General features: G+C 41.6%; 1 protein-coding gene across 1 annotated transcript; it reads right to left on the reverse strand.

The window, feature by feature from the left end:
• Window positions 1-164: 164 nt before the first annotated feature.
• On the reverse strand, window positions 165-10,255 carry LOC126982653 (glycine receptor subunit alpha-2-like). The gene is made up of 10 exons (XM_050834905.1): window positions 9,981-10,255; window positions 4,907-5,028; window positions 3,667-4,409; window positions 3,169-3,284; window positions 2,727-2,809; window positions 2,410-2,556; window positions 2,034-2,232; window positions 1,750-1,854; window positions 1,129-1,201; window positions 165-790 (listed from the first exon to the last, which is right to left on the reverse strand). The coding sequence occupies exons 3-10, from the start codon at window positions 3,694-3,696 to the stop codon at window positions 629-631; spliced, it is 915 nt and encodes a 304-aa protein (XP_050690862.1). The 5' UTR covers window positions 3,697-4,409; window positions 4,907-5,028; window positions 9,981-10,255; the 3' UTR covers window positions 165-628.
• Between the last annotated feature and the right edge of the window lie 6,506 nt (window positions 10,256-16,761).

Here is a 16,761-nt window from a genome sequence, read left to right on the forward strand (position 1 = left end):
AACCACAGAGAAAACAATCCATATTCACACACGGAAATACTACGACCGAGCAATGAAACAATTAACCTTTCCACGTGTGTGCGTCACGTGTGCAGTCACCCACGGAACAATCTTACACCCTCGAGGACGCAACAAAACCAAACTCCGTAAGAAAATATGTTTATTATTAGCATGTACAGGAAAGTAGTATAGGCACTTCTATAATCTCCGTTTATTATAATGCAAAAGACTCTTGCAAAACTGGTTCACCTCACCTGTCACTAGTCAAAACGCGTCATTCAGTGCACAAACTGATGACAGAAATGTGATGGATTTACTAAAAAAAAAAGTGGACGAAATGTTCAAAATGTAGTAACGAAAAACTAATTATATATAATATTTTAATTTATTATACAAGATATATATCTTTTGAGGCAAATTTTACAGGAAACACTGCCTCATTCATCACTGTACAAGTTGACGATATAAATAAAACATAGATAGATTAATAAATAAATAACAGTAAAATATTCGGTATATTTGCATATACGTCTCAAAAAATACATTTGACACACCATTCACCAACACAGAATATCATTTTTGTGGTGCGCCGAACACTGCATAAATATATACTTGGCGGCCTTCTCCTCTAATCAAAGGACTCCTGCAGGCTCGGGATGAGGAAGGTGGGCCAGTAGGCGAGATTGAACAGCAGGAAACACACAGGAAGACCCACGCGGCCCACCAGCTCGGCCCTTCTCTTGCGAACCTCATAGACTGACACGGAGGCGAAGTCCATTGGATTGGATTTCTGTTGGGGAGGATCGACAGAGTTTAGATGAACAGTCTGGGAGGCATAAAATGACAATGCTGGGGAGGATCAAGTTTAACAGTTCTGGAGGCATGAAATGACGGTGTTGGGGAGGACTGAGTTTAGATGACCAGTCTGGGAGGCATACAGTGGGAGAGCATTGAGTTTAGAAGACTAGTTTTGGAGGCATAAAATGACGCTGGAAACGACACCAATGCTTATGATGAAAAACTGAGCGGTGATAGCAATGACTGACTGGGATAACAAGAATAACAACATTGGGAGAAATAACTAATAATCAGCATTCACCTACCCGATGGTCTTAAAAGGCAACTTACCGCAGACACCACTGGAGTCACGCTAGGTTTCTTGGGTGTTATTACGTTGACTTCGTTCATTTTCTTCCTCCACCTGTAGGGAAGAAACTTGCGTCGTATACGTGTCACTCGCTACGGCGTATTCAGATTCGCTTTACAGAGGTAGAAGTTAGAAGTTAAAGAGTTAAAGAAGATCGGGATGGACAAATAGAAATGAGGCACGTTAGGAAGAGGTAAAGGAATAGATTGGAAAGCAGTAAGAGACGAGACAAATTGGAAGAAACTAGACACTTAGAAATTACGGCACAAGATGATGAATGAACGGAGAGAGAAGAATAACCTGTGGTGGTATATAAAAAAAAAGAACTAAGCAAAGAAAATCTAGAGAATAGCGCTGTGCAGGAACGAAGGGGACGAGGAAGGAAGGACAACATGAACAAAGGACTAAGTAAAAGAAGGCGATAAAAAGAGTAGATAGAAGATACATAGAAGATAGATAGAAGGCTAGAAAAGAGTAGACTAGAAAGGAAGGACTACAGGCACGACGGACTAGACAGAAATAGGAGAGTAAGGGAGCGGTACACGAACGAAGGGCTGAAAGAGGTATATAAAGGGGAGTAAGGAAGAAATATGACCACTCACGAGAGGATGAGGGCGTACTGCAGCAGCGGCAAGGTTGTCAGGAGAATGCACATCAACATCCAGACGTCGATGGCCTTCACATAGCTCGTGGTGGGGCTCGTTTGCCTGCGGGAGAAGGGAGGACCTGATTGGGTTACGTCAACTGATAGATAGATGAGGCCTTACTTCGGAGGCTCCTCTTGAATGAATAAAAGATGCCCAATACAGACCTAGTACAATGCCTGATCCAATACCAAGCCTTCCACAATGCCATACATGTCCCTAACCTAACCAAACTGACTCACCTGATTCCAGTGTACATTGAGGTGATGGTGAGCAGCGAGGTGATGACCAAGACAGTTCGCCCTGGCACCACCTCAGCAGGCCAGAAGAAGGAGGTCCATCCCACCAGCACGAAAAGACCGGACGGCACGTAGGACCCCAAGACGTGGATGAAACTGTGGCGACGAAGTACCAGGTAGACCCGAAGACAAGGTGACACGTCTGAGGGACACACGAGGCCACAGTCTAAGAACACGGTGCTCGGGGCCATCATCTCTATGCATAGTTCCTACCTACATCTTCGACCGCTTTACAAACGATCGGGGTCACTTGAAACCTTTTTACGGGAGGAGGGTAAGGGATGCAAGGAAGAGGATTCACATATCCGTATATACCCACTCGGAACACATTTGGGGCAGGGACACGTGGTCCCGTTCAAAGCTTTCACCGAGAAGTCGTAGCCTGCAAGTTGCTGCTTCAAATCGTCGTCTGTGCTGAGTCCTGGCGGCATCCAGTGCAGGCGGAGCTCGTTGACTGTGTAGGTGTCTGTGTGGCGGGGGAAAGAAGGAAGAAGTTAGAATGTTTTTTTTATAAAGGTCTGCATGATATTCTGTTGTCTTTGAAACACCTTTAGAATATACTTCCACCTCCTGCTCCTATATTATGCTTCCCCTTAATTCCCTTTCTTTTTACTACAGCTTCAGGCGTCTACTCACAGCTCTTGACGTACATGGTGCAGCGCTGCACGTCGAACGGGTACATCTGGAAGGACATGCTGCACACCAACTTCAGCTGCATCCTGGACCACGGGAGGACGAGGGAGTCACCAGCAGCGGGATGCAATATGAAAATTCAAAGGTAAGCAGTCTATTAATTCATGGTGTGGGGGGGGGAGGGGTCTATATCAACTGCCGGGAACTTTTTAAATTTCTGAAGACTAAATTTTTTATGGACTAAATGGGTTTTCTTTTACTTTTTTGTGGACTATGAAAACGGTACTACTATTTACACTAATCTTTTCTATTATCTTCATTTACCTTAGACTTGCTCGAGTTGCACCAATACCACAAAGCTTTTATTTACTTTACTTTTTCTTTCTTTCTTCTGCGGCGACTTTTAAAGGACCGGACCGGAGCCTGAGAAATACGGGCGACTCACATGAGGGAGGTGAAGATCGTGAAGTCGGAAGAGATAATGACGCCTTGGAACTTCTGTAGGAGGCTGAAGGTGTCGATGGAGCGAGTCCCGCGGATAAACACGTCAGGAACCCACACCTGAGATCACACATGCAGGTGAGGATGACACACACACACACACACACACACACACACACACACACACACACACACACACACACACACACACACACAGACCCCTCCCCCCCTCCACACACTATTATTACATCACAGAAAGCAGTCGACAATGAAAAGTAAAAACGAAGGAAAATAACTAATGGAAAAACAAGGAAAGAGAAAAGCAGAGGAGAGGAGTCAAATGCAAAAAAAAAAGGAAAGAAACGAAAAAAGGAAAACAATGGAGAAAGGAAAGCAAAGAAGAGGAGGAGAAAGAAGAAGAAAGGGAAACTAAGGTAACATAATTCGAAGTCCAGATGCCTCGAAAAAAATAAGGAAATCAAGAGGTAAAACATTGCCTAACTTTCTTCAGGAGATCCGGGGAGACGGTCATGGATTGTTTTTCCTCCTTAGTATCTTTTGTTGTGCCGCTGGAAGTCCCGTTGACAGGCTGACGGGGAAAGTTGATGCGTTGGTCCTTCCACCCCAAACGAAAGTAAACCTCGAAGAGTATGGACTAACGATTGAGAGGAGAAAAGACAGTGTTATAGTCTGTTCACTTAAGTCTGACCCAAGCTGACAACATAAACCTAAGCGTGTTCGTAAGGAGAGTGCAGATTAACAGAAAGTGCTGCATGAGATAAACACAAACAGAGGTTAAAGAAAACTTGGAAGCCATAGTATCATTCTAAAGGAAGATATCATAGCTCCCTTGATGATCTCCTCCTACCTCATCTTTAAAGACAATTATAGTATGTTTTGATGGTTATGTAGCGTTTATCAGCTCGTGTGTGTTGGTTCCTCGTTGTCATAAGCCCCGTTCACTCTATGCCGACTCTGGGCCACGACGAGCCAGCGACTTTTAGGCCCCTTTCACACTGTACAGAATCAGCATCCGGCGATCGTTTCTAGACCCCTTTCCAATTATGTGCGACCCTTTCACATCAACATTTCACACCCAAGACCTCGTATACCCCGAGTCGCTGGGTTGCCGTGGCCCAGAGTCGGCACGGTGTGAACGTGGCTTAAAACTCGCCATTTGTTCAAGGTTGACTTCAGAGATTCCGTTGATCTTCATGCTGATCCCGATCTTGACTGCTTCGTTGGCTGAGGGAGGAGAGAGACGAGAAGGATTTTAGGGAGTCTTGAGTTTGCATATAGAGTTTTTATGTTTTTAATCACTTTTTGAGGAATAACAAGAGAGAAAAGCTGAATAAGAAGAAAGAAGATTGAACAGTAAACTAAATAAGAATCAGTTATATAAGACGAGGTGAGAAGAATCTGATTACAAGAGAAATAGCAAGTGAGAAAAGGTGAAGAGTAAAAGGAAGAAGAAGACTAAACAGGAAACAAAAGAGGAATCAAAATAAATACGAAGAAGTGAAAAGAACCGGTCTATAGGAGATACAAAAAGAAAGGGAGACTGGAATAAAGAGAAAAAAGAAGATTAAAGACGAAACTGATAAACATAAAATCGAAATATAAACGAGGAATTGAAAAATAATAGGCAGGCATTTATTGTTTCCTCTTCTTTTGCCTCCATGACCTGCCTCCTATCATGTAAAAAGAAGAAGAAGAAGAAGAAGAAGAATGGAAAGAATTACTCAGCGCCGTGGGTCTCAGGTCCTGCTGGTAACCCTCAGGCACAATACTGCCTCTGCTCGCCTCCGTCAGCCAGGACAGCACCCCCACCACCGCCACCGCCCTCGCCACGCTGCCCGCCCATCTGCAAAGGTGACGAGGGTTTGCGAGCATATCCACATCCATATTCTGCTTCCGTATTATTTCTGGGTACTTTTGTGTACTTTTGTGGGCCCGGTGGTAGTCTGACCCTTCCTCTGTGCCATGAACCTAAAAACACACTTATTAGAACCCAGTTAATCTCCTTTTCGGCCTTTGGAAATAGTTGATGTAGGAGTCGGAAGCACCTGAGAATACCGACTACCATTTCGGATCGAGACATTGAGCCGGTTTCACAGTCCAACACAGTGTCTTCGTAACAGCCCGAACCAAACTATAGAATCCCATACAATCCAAAATGGTGAGGTCTTCGATGCCACACTAAATACACAAGACTTTTCCTGTATAGTTTCATCAAATGTGTGAACTTAAATATAAACACCAGGCACTATACAAGGAAATTTCGAAGGCTCTGGTATTGGTTTGGGAGCTTACTAACCCATCATGGGGAACTGTGAGACTGGCCCAAAGAGTAAAGGGACACTCGAAGCATAGTAAGCCTCCTAGCAACTAGCAGCTCATTGACGTCTATATTTATATCAATTATCCGAAGTATATTGCTATCCCTATATAAACTGCCATTACCATAGCTGCTGCCTTGCGTGATTAATTGACTCGAAACATTCCTAGCCTTCGTAGCATCGAGACAAAGGGCAAAGGAGCAATCGGAGCATATTCACCCACCCAGCAGCAGGCCGCTCATTTACATCTATATATATCAATAATCCGAACTGTATTTTTATCCCTATATGTGGGTTGCCATTCTTAATAAGTCTCCTGTTGCTATGTTTGGTCCACTTTACTCCGATTGTTCTTTTACCCTTGGTCTCGATGCTACAAAGGCTAGGAATGTTACGTGTCAACCTCATAACGCAAGGCAGCAGCTAATGTGTATAGCAGAACCATTCAAGAGTGGCGCTGCGGCAGCCCCTCACGTCAAAATGCGTGGACTCTGAACAGTTATTGATTACTAATGGAAAGCTGCTGCGTTTTTCATGATATCGGATGATTAATTGGTAACATTGTACACCTATATATTTTGTTAGGCGGTATGTGGTTTTGCAAGTAAAGCATTGTGAAGAAGACGGAATAAAGAGACAAAAGAAGGCTGAACAGGAAACTAAATAGGAACCTAAATGAAAACGAAGAGGAGAAAGGAGTCGAACTAGAGGAAATGACATGCGAGGAAAACTGAATAAAAGGAAGGAAAAGATTGAACAGAAAGCTAAACAGGAACCCAAATATAAACGAAAAGGTGAAAAGGGTCCGACTATTAGGTGGTGTCGATGAAAGCTGTACCGGTGAGGCTTAGAATAAAAAAAGGAGAATAAGTAAAAATAGAAAAAGAAAGGCAGCGTATAGAAATTCAATATGTATAATTGATAGACGCGGGAAACCAATAATGACAGCAAATACACCCGCGAGAGCTGAACAAGACACGTCGGGGCTTCATAAATCTTCTGAACTCGGCCAGTCCCAGGAATTTCCCAATGCTCTTCATCAAAATAACGACAAAAAAGAGAGAAAAAAAGGAGAAGTAAGCAAACATTGAGATTCTAGCACATACACACGAGCAGAGAAAGTTAGCACCATAAGCAGCTGAAGCGTGAAAAAACAGGTGACTTGTATTATGTCCTTGGAATATTTAGCTTGTCGACGCGTGCACGTAAGCAAACAAAATAAATGAGAAACGAGGTCTCGGGTGAGCAACAAAACATCATCAGATATACATTGCACCGCCTCACACAAACACCCACGCAGGCAGTACTTATGATATATGTATAGAGGTGATATATCAAGCTGGTGGTGAAAAAAATGTATAACTTCATTGTGTTGTGATTCCTCCCCGCTGACTGGTTTATGCTCCCAAGATATCATTTACCATTCACGTATATGGAACAGAAGAAACAAGAACATTGAACAAAACTAAAAGACACAACAACGCCAATCAACAACCCCAGTCAACAATCAGAAATCATAAGTGGGAGCCGTTACAAAGGCAATCCCACGCCTACTACTGGACTGGGCGTTTATGGGATGGGACAGTCTTGAGAACCCTGCTATTTTTTCAAGACTATATATAACCCGGAGTTTTGATTTTAAGTACCCCATCAAATTCAACAACGTCGTATTCTTAAAAGTCTCGGCCCCTCAGTTCGCCTATTTGAAAAGCCTCTCCTATAAGTTGCTGGGATTTTCATGGACGGTTTTGTGATCCCAGTGATAATTTTGTAAAGCTTTTTGTAAGGTCTTCAAGTACCCCATCAAATTCAACAACGTCGTATTCTTAACAGTCTCGGCCCCTCAGTTCGCCTATTTGAAAAGCCTCTCCTATAAGCTGCAGGGATTTTCATGGACTGTTTTGTGATCCTAGTGATAGTTCTGTAAGGCTTATGCGTCTTGAAAGGGAAAATCACCCACCATGAAAACCTGGTTAATCTTCTCCGTGGCATTGGGAAGTAATGGTATAATGGGAGCCCGATATGTTTAGTAATACGGGACTAGATTTTCGTTAATGAGTTATTAAGATAGTTAGTTAGTTAGTTAATGATTGACTCTTACATCCAAAATACAACACAAAGGGCCATATTTTTAAACATTTCTGCGCCCAAGAACTCGTAATTTACTAGTCTTTCGTGGGAGTTTAGGGCACTTCCAGGGGTACTTTTATGACCCTGGTGGTAGTCTGAGCCTTCTTCTGTACCGTGAACCTAAAAGAACACTCATTAGAACACGATTAACCTCCTTTTTGGCCTTTGGAAATAGTTGGTGTGAGGGGTGGGAGCATCTGACAATACCAACCAAAGACGCTTACTATAAAAAAAAATTCTACCCCCATACAAATCAATGGGTGCAGGTTTACGTATTTTTATTCCGACACGTCTTTGTTTTGCCGTTTTTACAAGTTCATGAAAACATATTGAGGTGGAGGCGTTTGATGTTTGTTCCTTATATGCGAATGCAACAAAACCTGGGAGATAGATTGATTAATTGTACCCGATTTATAAATGCATGAGAAGTTTAATTTTGCAAGGCGCGTATTGTGATCACTCTTGAGGTATTGGCTGTGTTGGGCGCGAGGAGCAGAACAGACACACACACAAGAAAAATATAAAAATAAATATAGTTTTCCACTCAACCTGAACACAAAAAAAAAGATTGATTGATTGATAGTTATTGTTTAGGTATACAACAAAGGAGAAGGGAGGAACCTGCCATCCCAAACCCCAGGCAATACGTAGTGTGATTGTACAACTATACTGTTATAACACATCTGTAGGTAGCACAAGGAAACTAAAAATGTATTATGGTAGGGAATAAAAATGGTTATATATGAAGAGGTTACGCTCTTATTCTGGAAGTACTACATGAACGCGATTTGAACCTATTCTAATCACCGTTAAGAATAATTAAGACGCCTTGATTTTCTTCGATTAGTTGTTTTGTTTTTTTCCACTGTACTTCAACAACAAAAAAGCTTGTGTCTTAAAAAAAAGGTTGTTCTCTTATTCTAAAACACTAATTTCTTCATCGTTTATGCAGGATACTTCTCCCCAAACCGCCCTGATTATATTTCTTATGTTATTTATCGCTAATCTTAATTAATTGTTTTTTTCCACTCTACTTCAACAACAACCAAAAAAAAAGCTTGTCTTAAAAAAAGGTTACTCTTCTATTCTAAAACACTAATTTCTTCACCGTTTATGCAGGTTACCTCTCCCAAAATCGTCCTAATTATATTTCTTATGTTATTTATCGCTAATCTTAATTAATTGTTTTTTTCCACTCAACTTCAACAACAACAACAAAAAAGCTTGTCTTAAAAAAGGTTACTCTTCTATTCTAAAACACTAATTTCTTCACCGTTTATGCAGGTTACCTCTCCCAAAATCCCCCTGATTATATTTCTTATGTTATTTATCGCTAATCTTAATTAATTGTTTTTTTCCACTCAACTACAACAACAACAAAAAAAAAAGCTTGTCTTAAAAAAGGTTACTCTTCTATTCTAAAACACTAATTTCTTCACCGTTTATGCAGGTTACGTCTCCCAAAATCGCCCTAATTATATTTCTTATGTTTTTTTTTTATCGCTAATCTTGCAGGCCACCCCCATGTTGTGAAGACAGGACCTTTACGTTGCTTGTTCCTTAACTCGGCCACCAACCTCAAATCTATACGATGCATCAAAAAGGGAATCCACCGTGACTGACGTAGCGTAAGACGTAACAGAAGCAAACCAGGACCTTGAAACGACGAAAAGCAGTCATTTTGAGAGGTATGTTGTGTCACGTATAAAAAGGAATGCGTGAGTGGTGTTTTGCATGCTGATTGGTGTTTTGGGTTGGCGTGGACAGAATTTGTGGATGAAGTTTGTATGAGATGTACCTACTTTGCAACGTGAACTGAGGCAGTAACACGAGACAGTGAACTTGAGTTTGATTAGAGGGAAGTTGACCTTTCTTTCGGCCACCTCTTTGGATTCTTTTTGGGAGCAGCGAGTAGCGGGCTTTTTTTTATTATTGTTTCCTTTTTTTGTGCCTTTGAGCTGTCTCCTTTGTTATAAAAAAAAAAGCTTCGCAATCCACACGCCTTTCAGAAAACATTGTACTCTAAAGGTCCGTATTTTCAGAGGCTTTCGACTCTCATAACAAATATTTTCTAAGGTCACAAAGGATATTAGGCGGCTTCTCATGAGTGCTTTCATATTCACGGTGCAGAAGCCTTGTCAAACTATCACTAGGCTCAGAAAACTACCGATAGAAATACTACTAACAAAACCTCTACGAAAGCCTTTTCCAATGTGGGTGTGAAAGCTCCGAAATGTTTGAGGATATGTGCTGAGTCAAAACTTTAAAAAATATAGAGGTTTATGGATACGTGGATATATGGATAAGGAGGATTTTTTTTATATTTGTGTGTGTGTGTGTGTTTTACCTCCTGGCGGCGCTCATCTCTCGAAGGGCACGTCACAACACTGTAGGGATTGAGTCGGCCACGGAGTCTGGAGTCATGGGTGGGTGCAAGGGGTGGGTGCTCCTTGCTCTGGCTGAGGCTCACGCAGCGGCAGCAGGGACGGAGCTGCCTGTTGAGAGGGCCGGCGAGTGACTGGCGACCCCCGCGCTTACTTGGCTACCTCCCTCGCTCCTGAATATATAATTGAACGTTACTACTGGAAGACAACGAGCGAGGTGGCAGAGTAGGTTGTGTAAAAAGCAGTACCGTAGGGTTTTATTGTATGTAGATGTAAGTATATTTCTTACCTCCCTTAGCTCCTGAATATATGAACGTTGACGCAGTACCGTAGGGTTTTATTGTATGTAGATGTGAGTATATTTCTTACCTCCCTTTGCTCCTGAATATATGAACGCTGCTACTGATGGAAGACGGCGAGCAAGGTGACAGGGCTTGGGGTGTAAGAAGGAAGCAGTTCAAGGAAAAAAAAACACCAAAAAAATAAAAAAATGCCTGCTAAGAATTATTGAACGTATGTGTGTGATATTTGGAGGGTCTGCCGAAGGTCTTCTAAATGATCCATAATGATGTTGTTAAATGCTAAATGGTGTCTATGTACATGTTTTGTTTGTCTATACTTAGCTATATGAAAGAGAAGACTATAGCTATGCCACGTCATGCTTCAATAATTCATAAAGCCAAGACAATACCTTAAAAAAACAAGTTTGTAAATTTAATTAACAGAATAATTTTTAGTTTCATGCGATTCACAGCAATTTACGGTCATTATCTTTCATCTGCTTGTCTCTCTTTATGACTGAACAATTTTATCGTGTTTTAAGACTTCCTTTTTCTTCTATATTCTTCTTTTATATTTCCACATTTACGTTTTTTTTCTTTTACATCTCTTTTACATTTTCTCATTTCTCTTCGGGACGTTCTCATCATGTCTCTTTTGTGTAGTTTAGGAAGATATGTTATGGAATTCCTTTTGTCAGTTTTACTTTCATAATCATTGTTTATGGCCTTTGTTTCCATCAGTTATTCATGCCCTTGCTTCATTCCTTCCTTGTTCTTCTCCCCTTCTACGCTCTTCCCTCTCTCTCCCTTCCTTCCTTCCTCTTCTTCCAGTCACACCCTTCCTCCCTCTCTCTCCCCTCCTAATATCTCTCTCTCTCTCTCTCTCTCTCTCTCTCTCTCTCTCTCTCTCTCTCTCTCTCTCTCTCGCCCAATTTATCAGCTGAACCTTCAAAAGTTATCCAGTAAATCATTTTGTTCGCGTCACCTTCAAATTTAGGACACGCCCGTGGAACCAAACACTACGAGTTATTTTGTTGTTGTAATATTGGTCACTAAGGTAATAAGTGTGGAGACTGGCAGTTATATTTATCTTCTTTTTTTTCAGTGTTTGGCGTTCTCTGTAATCTTTTTTTTTTTTATCTGGTAACTCCTTTTGTTTGCTCTTAATCATTATTTTCACCGATCCAATTTCGCATGGCAAGACGTTTCTCACCTCCCTCTTTCTTTCTTTCATTACATGCGCATATTCCGAGAAGTGTGATTTATTTACTCTTTAATTAATCTGTATTTCCCTCATCGTCGTTTCAGAATAGTTGTTGTACTACTTTACTACTACTTCATTCTATATTATTGTCAGTAACCTTTATATTTCTGTGTTTTGAGGATATCCATGAGAGTTGGCAAACCTGCGCTCATTCGTTTGCTCGTAAAAAAAAGAGGGTGAATTTCAGCAACTTTCGTACAATTCCCTGAAATTTTACATATTCAGGGATACACGGACTCAACTTTTTAAGAAAACTTTTATTCTGACAGCGCAGAATTTCATATGCCAACATGAGTTCTTAAATATACGTTCCTTTTAACTCCCGAATTTTTGTTAGATTCGTAGACAGCTTTTCTCTATTTTCATTGTTTGCACTTGTATCTCTGTAGCATTATTAAAAGCCCCTTCTTTTGTGTGTGCCCGCCATGGTCAATATTTCTTCATAATTCACTTCCTTCTCTCTCTTGTGCATTCCTTTTCTTCAACTGTCTCGGAATTTCAAACCACAAGGCTGTCAACGTGACCCAACACACACACACACACACACACACACACACACACACACACACACACACACACACACACACACACACACACTGAGATAATTAAATGCCCAAGTGCAGAAAATAACAGACAGACAGACAGACGGACAGACAAACAGTGACACAAATGCAAGTTAATAACCGGGTTCGTAAATATTCAAGGACGTTATGAAGAAGTGAAGAATGACAGCGATTTTTTTTTTTTCGTTTTTTTTTTTGTTGTTGTTGTTTGTATAATATAGATTTGGTAGTGTCTGATGTCTAGCGCATAGTTAACTTTCACATTGTTTTTTGAGAACGTAAAGATTCCTCTCGTGAAAATTTGAAGACTAAAAGCAATTTATAATCCTCCAGATGAGTGTTTTAATAAAGTGTTTTCTTTCTGTTGTCGAGTTTCTTTTGTTTGTTTCCTCCATTCATTTATACTTAACCCGAAGACGGACAAAGAGAAGATAGTCACACACACACACACACACACACACACACACACACACACACACACACACACACACACACACACACACACTTGAAAGAAACATGTCGACAGTGCTTTATGCAACGTAAAACTAACTAAATAAAAAAAAATAGTAAAAAAACATGCATGATAAATCTGCCGCTGAAGTGCTTGTGACCGTGAATGTAAGGGGAAAAAAAAAAACGCAAGACAGCCGTGAGATTTGCATGTTCTTACCGACTTAACTCCTTATCTTGACAGCCATGATTTCCTACCTCGCCAAAATATGGACAACTTAGCGTGTGTTTAAAATATTCATCTCACTGTGTCATTCCGTGTCTCTGTCTTCCAGCAATCTCTCATCTTCACGTATATTACTTTTCTAAATAATAAATGTGTATAAATTATTTTGGTATTGATCTTTACGTCAGCATTCTTTTTCTCTTACGCCCACTTTACTTGCTGGTTCAACTGTCTATTATTAACTGACAAGCTTGAGAATAGATTTAAACCAGGGTTAAGTGATGGCTTCCTTTATCAGTGTTGTTCTTAATTAGCAATATTTATGATCCCTCACATCTCCTAGTAAAACCTTCGTAGAGGTTGTGGGTATTTCCATGGGTAGCTTTATGAGTCTATATTGATAGTTTGTCGAGGCTTCTACACCATGAACGTGAAAACACTTATGAGAACCCGATTAATCTCCTTTGTGGCCTATAGAAATAGTCGATGTGGGAGCCGAAAACGTCTGATAATATGGACCTTTGCCTCTTCAAGCTTACATGTACGCCATCCCGCTGGACCCCCCCCTCCCCCCGAGCAAGTCTCCATGCAAGCCCCCTTTCCATCTTAAGTAACCCATCCATCGACTTGATCAATTCCCGAGCTTTGTGGGCGTCCCAGTGGTCTCCTTCACTTCGGATTGTCTCTTCCAGATTTTTCTTACCCAGTGAGCAGGGTCGAGCTTCTGGGTAGCGTGCCACATACCTGTATTGTCGGAGCCAAAGTGCGTTCATGGACTACGTAAAAGGCCTCGATTCGATCTGGCGGAGTATTCGCTGGTTTGAACACTCTGAATATTTTTCTTATGCTAAAGGCGTCAATTTTGGGGGGAGCAGCGAGTAGCGGGCTCTTTTATTATTGCTTTCTTTTTTGTGCCCTTGAGCTGCCTCCTTTGTTGTAAAAAAAAAAATCCTTTCCCACGCCTCACAGCCAGAAAGTAAAACACGGAGCACACGTGAATATTTGTCCTTCGGCACAGATATCGACAATGCCAAATGCCCGTGCTGAGTGAATCCATAACACAGTGCACCAAGCCATTCCGCCGTTGTTCCGCACCTCGCTACCATGGTCCGTGAAATTCTCTAAGATCTTGATGCCCTCTCTGCACGCGTGAGTGTATACGTTTCTGGTTGATTCAGTACTTCACGCTAAGCTTATCGTGGAATCCTTTGAGGCATGTTATACTGGATCGAAATACTTAAAAGCTTTCGGTAGGTGGGATAACTATTGGTTTGGGCAAAAATTCGCATTTTTCCGTAAAGCGGTGAGGTGTGAGAAAGAGAGGAAAAGGTGAGAGCGCGAGGGTGAAAGTTACTTAGAAGAGAGGAGGGAGGGGAGAGGCAATGTTAAGGTGGCCGATACTGTTGCTTATTATTGGCAGAAGCTGCATGACCTTTGATAACATATACGTCCACATGCATAACCTTTACCTCTGCTGGAGTTCAGAGTAAGAGCCAGGTGGTTTATCCTTTTTGCTTCACGTTGAATTGAAGACACAAGACACGCCAGTGATTGATTATTTAGAAACAACCAAGCCTGAGAGATCTATCCTTTATACTTGCCACTGTGAGCATGTCCGAAGCGAATGAAAAGGGCAGGTGAATGTAGGTATAGCTTCCATTTACTTTTCCTCTCCTTTGTGACGATGATTTACTGAAGCTTTATTGACCCAAGTTACTGTTGTGAGGAGTCTTTTGATCTTTTTAGCCATATTTTCGTTTGTTATGCCTTTTTTATTCCAATTGGCTTCAAAACGCCCTACCAAATACTTCCCTTCCGTTCAAAGCTCACGGAAACTTCAGGGTCTTTCACTCTGACGTATCGTGTGACAAGTTAGTTCATCAGACGTTGGTAATTAAAGAGTTTAGAGAGTGCCTTGAATTTGGGGCAGGTTAGTTTTTTGAATTATTAACTAGCTTTGCCGAGACTCGTGACCCTGTTGCTATGCTCTGTCTCGTCGCGTCCATGGATCTTTGCTTTGATTTATTTAGTTTCACGGCACTCAAAAGTTCTCGAGTAGACCTTCAAGCCTTGGAGAAATAGCTATACACGGATGCACAAGGACTTTTAAGCCGGCATGCGTGAGGTCAGTCGGCCATGCCATCTCCTCAGAATTTGCTATTTTTAATCTGGTTTTCCATTCCAGAATGCTTTCTAACCGCCATTTAAAGCTTTCTGTATACGAGTTTTGTATTATATATTGTCCTTTATGAATATGCATGAGGCCATGGAATATTTAGCTTTTCTTGGTCGGCTTGACGAAGAAATGCATGGGGTGAGCTTTATGCTTTTGTAATATATAAAGTATCCAGAGCAGTACGTATATGATGACGCGTTGTCGTATAAGCAATACATGAAATTTATTGCATGCCATGATTGCGTAGGACTGTGAATATGAACACGAGGCGTGGGTGCACACAGAGAAGCTTGGAACTTGTGTCCCCGATTTACAAGGAACGAAAGCTATTTGTCTACGTCTCAAAGAGCAGAGAGCACATTTTCCATACACTGCTCAATACGACGGCGAAACTCTGTGGTAAGGAGACATCCAGCAAGCTATACAACTCACCCAGCTACGCGTTTTCTTGTGGTCATAAAACTGCTCTCGGAAATGTCCTAAACTCCTATGAAAGCCTTGGCAAATATGTGCGCTCATGCGACGAAATGTTTTAAAATACGACCCTATTCTCTATAGCAAAAGAATTTAAGCAAGTTTCACATAGGAAAGTAAACGCACGCTGTAATACTGAAATACACTAACGGTACATCGGACTAGCTATTTCCTTACTAACGTTGAGAGATTAAATAAAAAGTCAGGTATGATATGATCGATGTAGGACATGTTAAGTGATTTGACCTCTATCACGTGGCCTGTGGCAATGTAACACCTGTCGTGATAATCATACCGTAAGGCTCTGACAGGAACGCTCTCATAATAATCTCCTCGTTACTGAAAAGTTAATCAAGGTTGTTGACATATCACGCGATGCATGACGTTGCCTTGATATCTATGTTCATCCACTTTCTTTCCTTCTTCATGGAACTTGAGGATAAATGTGACAGTTTGTTTTTAATTCCGTCTAAGGAAATGTGTAAATATTTTGCCGTGGACTTTTTATACTTTCGCTTTTTTTTCTCTCTCCATAGTTACTTTCACTCATGTTTGTGTGCGTGTGTAATTCATCCACTGCCTGATCATGAGATGGGCTCGTCATCGCCAGCAAGTACCCTCCCGACGAGAGCAAATCTTATTATAGTCGACCACACCGGGACCTTCACACATCAACCCCCCCCCCCCCCCCACATCACCCTTGCCCAAGAGGGGGCAGTAACCGCTCATAATTTTGTCAGTGGAAATATCCCGGTCTGGCGAGACTCGAACCTCCGCCTGCCAGACAGTGAATGAAACCTGGCAGCTCAAGCTTTATCACTGAGCTTTTTTGTGTGTGTGTGTGGTGTTTCGTTGGGGTTATACCCCAATGGAGGAAGGCGGTGCATGCCGGGCAACCCCCCAGACGGCTGCTACCGGAGTTCAGAAGTCCTGTCTCCCAATCTTTATTTGTCCAACTTTTCCTTCATTTTATGGACACTGCCCGCTTCAACAATGTCTTTGTTTAGTCCATTCCATGTATCCACACTCCTGTATGGACTGTGGATACCTATACTTCTTTATGTCTTTCAAACAAGTCCGCTTTTTCAATTTCTTGCTGTGTCCTCTTAAAAAAGTTACCTCCTTCCTCCCATCTCGATTAAATAATTATTTCTATCCAACACGTCCATTTCACTTGTATTCCTGTGCAACGCTATCAGCAGGTCTCTTTCTTCAAGTGTGTGTGTGTGTATGAGAGAGAGAGAGAGAGAGAGAGAGAGAGAGAGAGAGAGAGAGAGAGTGTGTGTGTGTGTGTGTGTGTGTGTGTGTGT

Source organism: Eriocheir sinensis, chromosome 5, assembly GCF_024679095.1.
Source record: "Eriocheir sinensis breed Jianghai 21 chromosome 5, ASM2467909v1, whole genome shotgun sequence".
Lineage (NCBI taxonomy): Eukaryota > Metazoa > Arthropoda > Malacostraca > Decapoda > Varunidae > Eriocheir > Eriocheir sinensis.

Coding starts and splice junctions, on each gene's coding strand:
- LOC126982653 (XM_050834905.1), bottom strand. CDS start 3,696: ATGACCGTCTCCCCGGATCTCCTGAAGAAA. Junction 2,233..2,409: donor CTGCCCCAAATGTGTTCCGA/GTGGGTATATAC, acceptor TGTGTCCCTCAG/ACGTGTCACCTTGTCTTCGG. Junction 1,202..1,749: donor CAGTACGCCCTCATCCTCTC/GTGAGTGGTCAT, acceptor TCTTCCCTACAG/GTGGAGGAAGAAAATGAACG.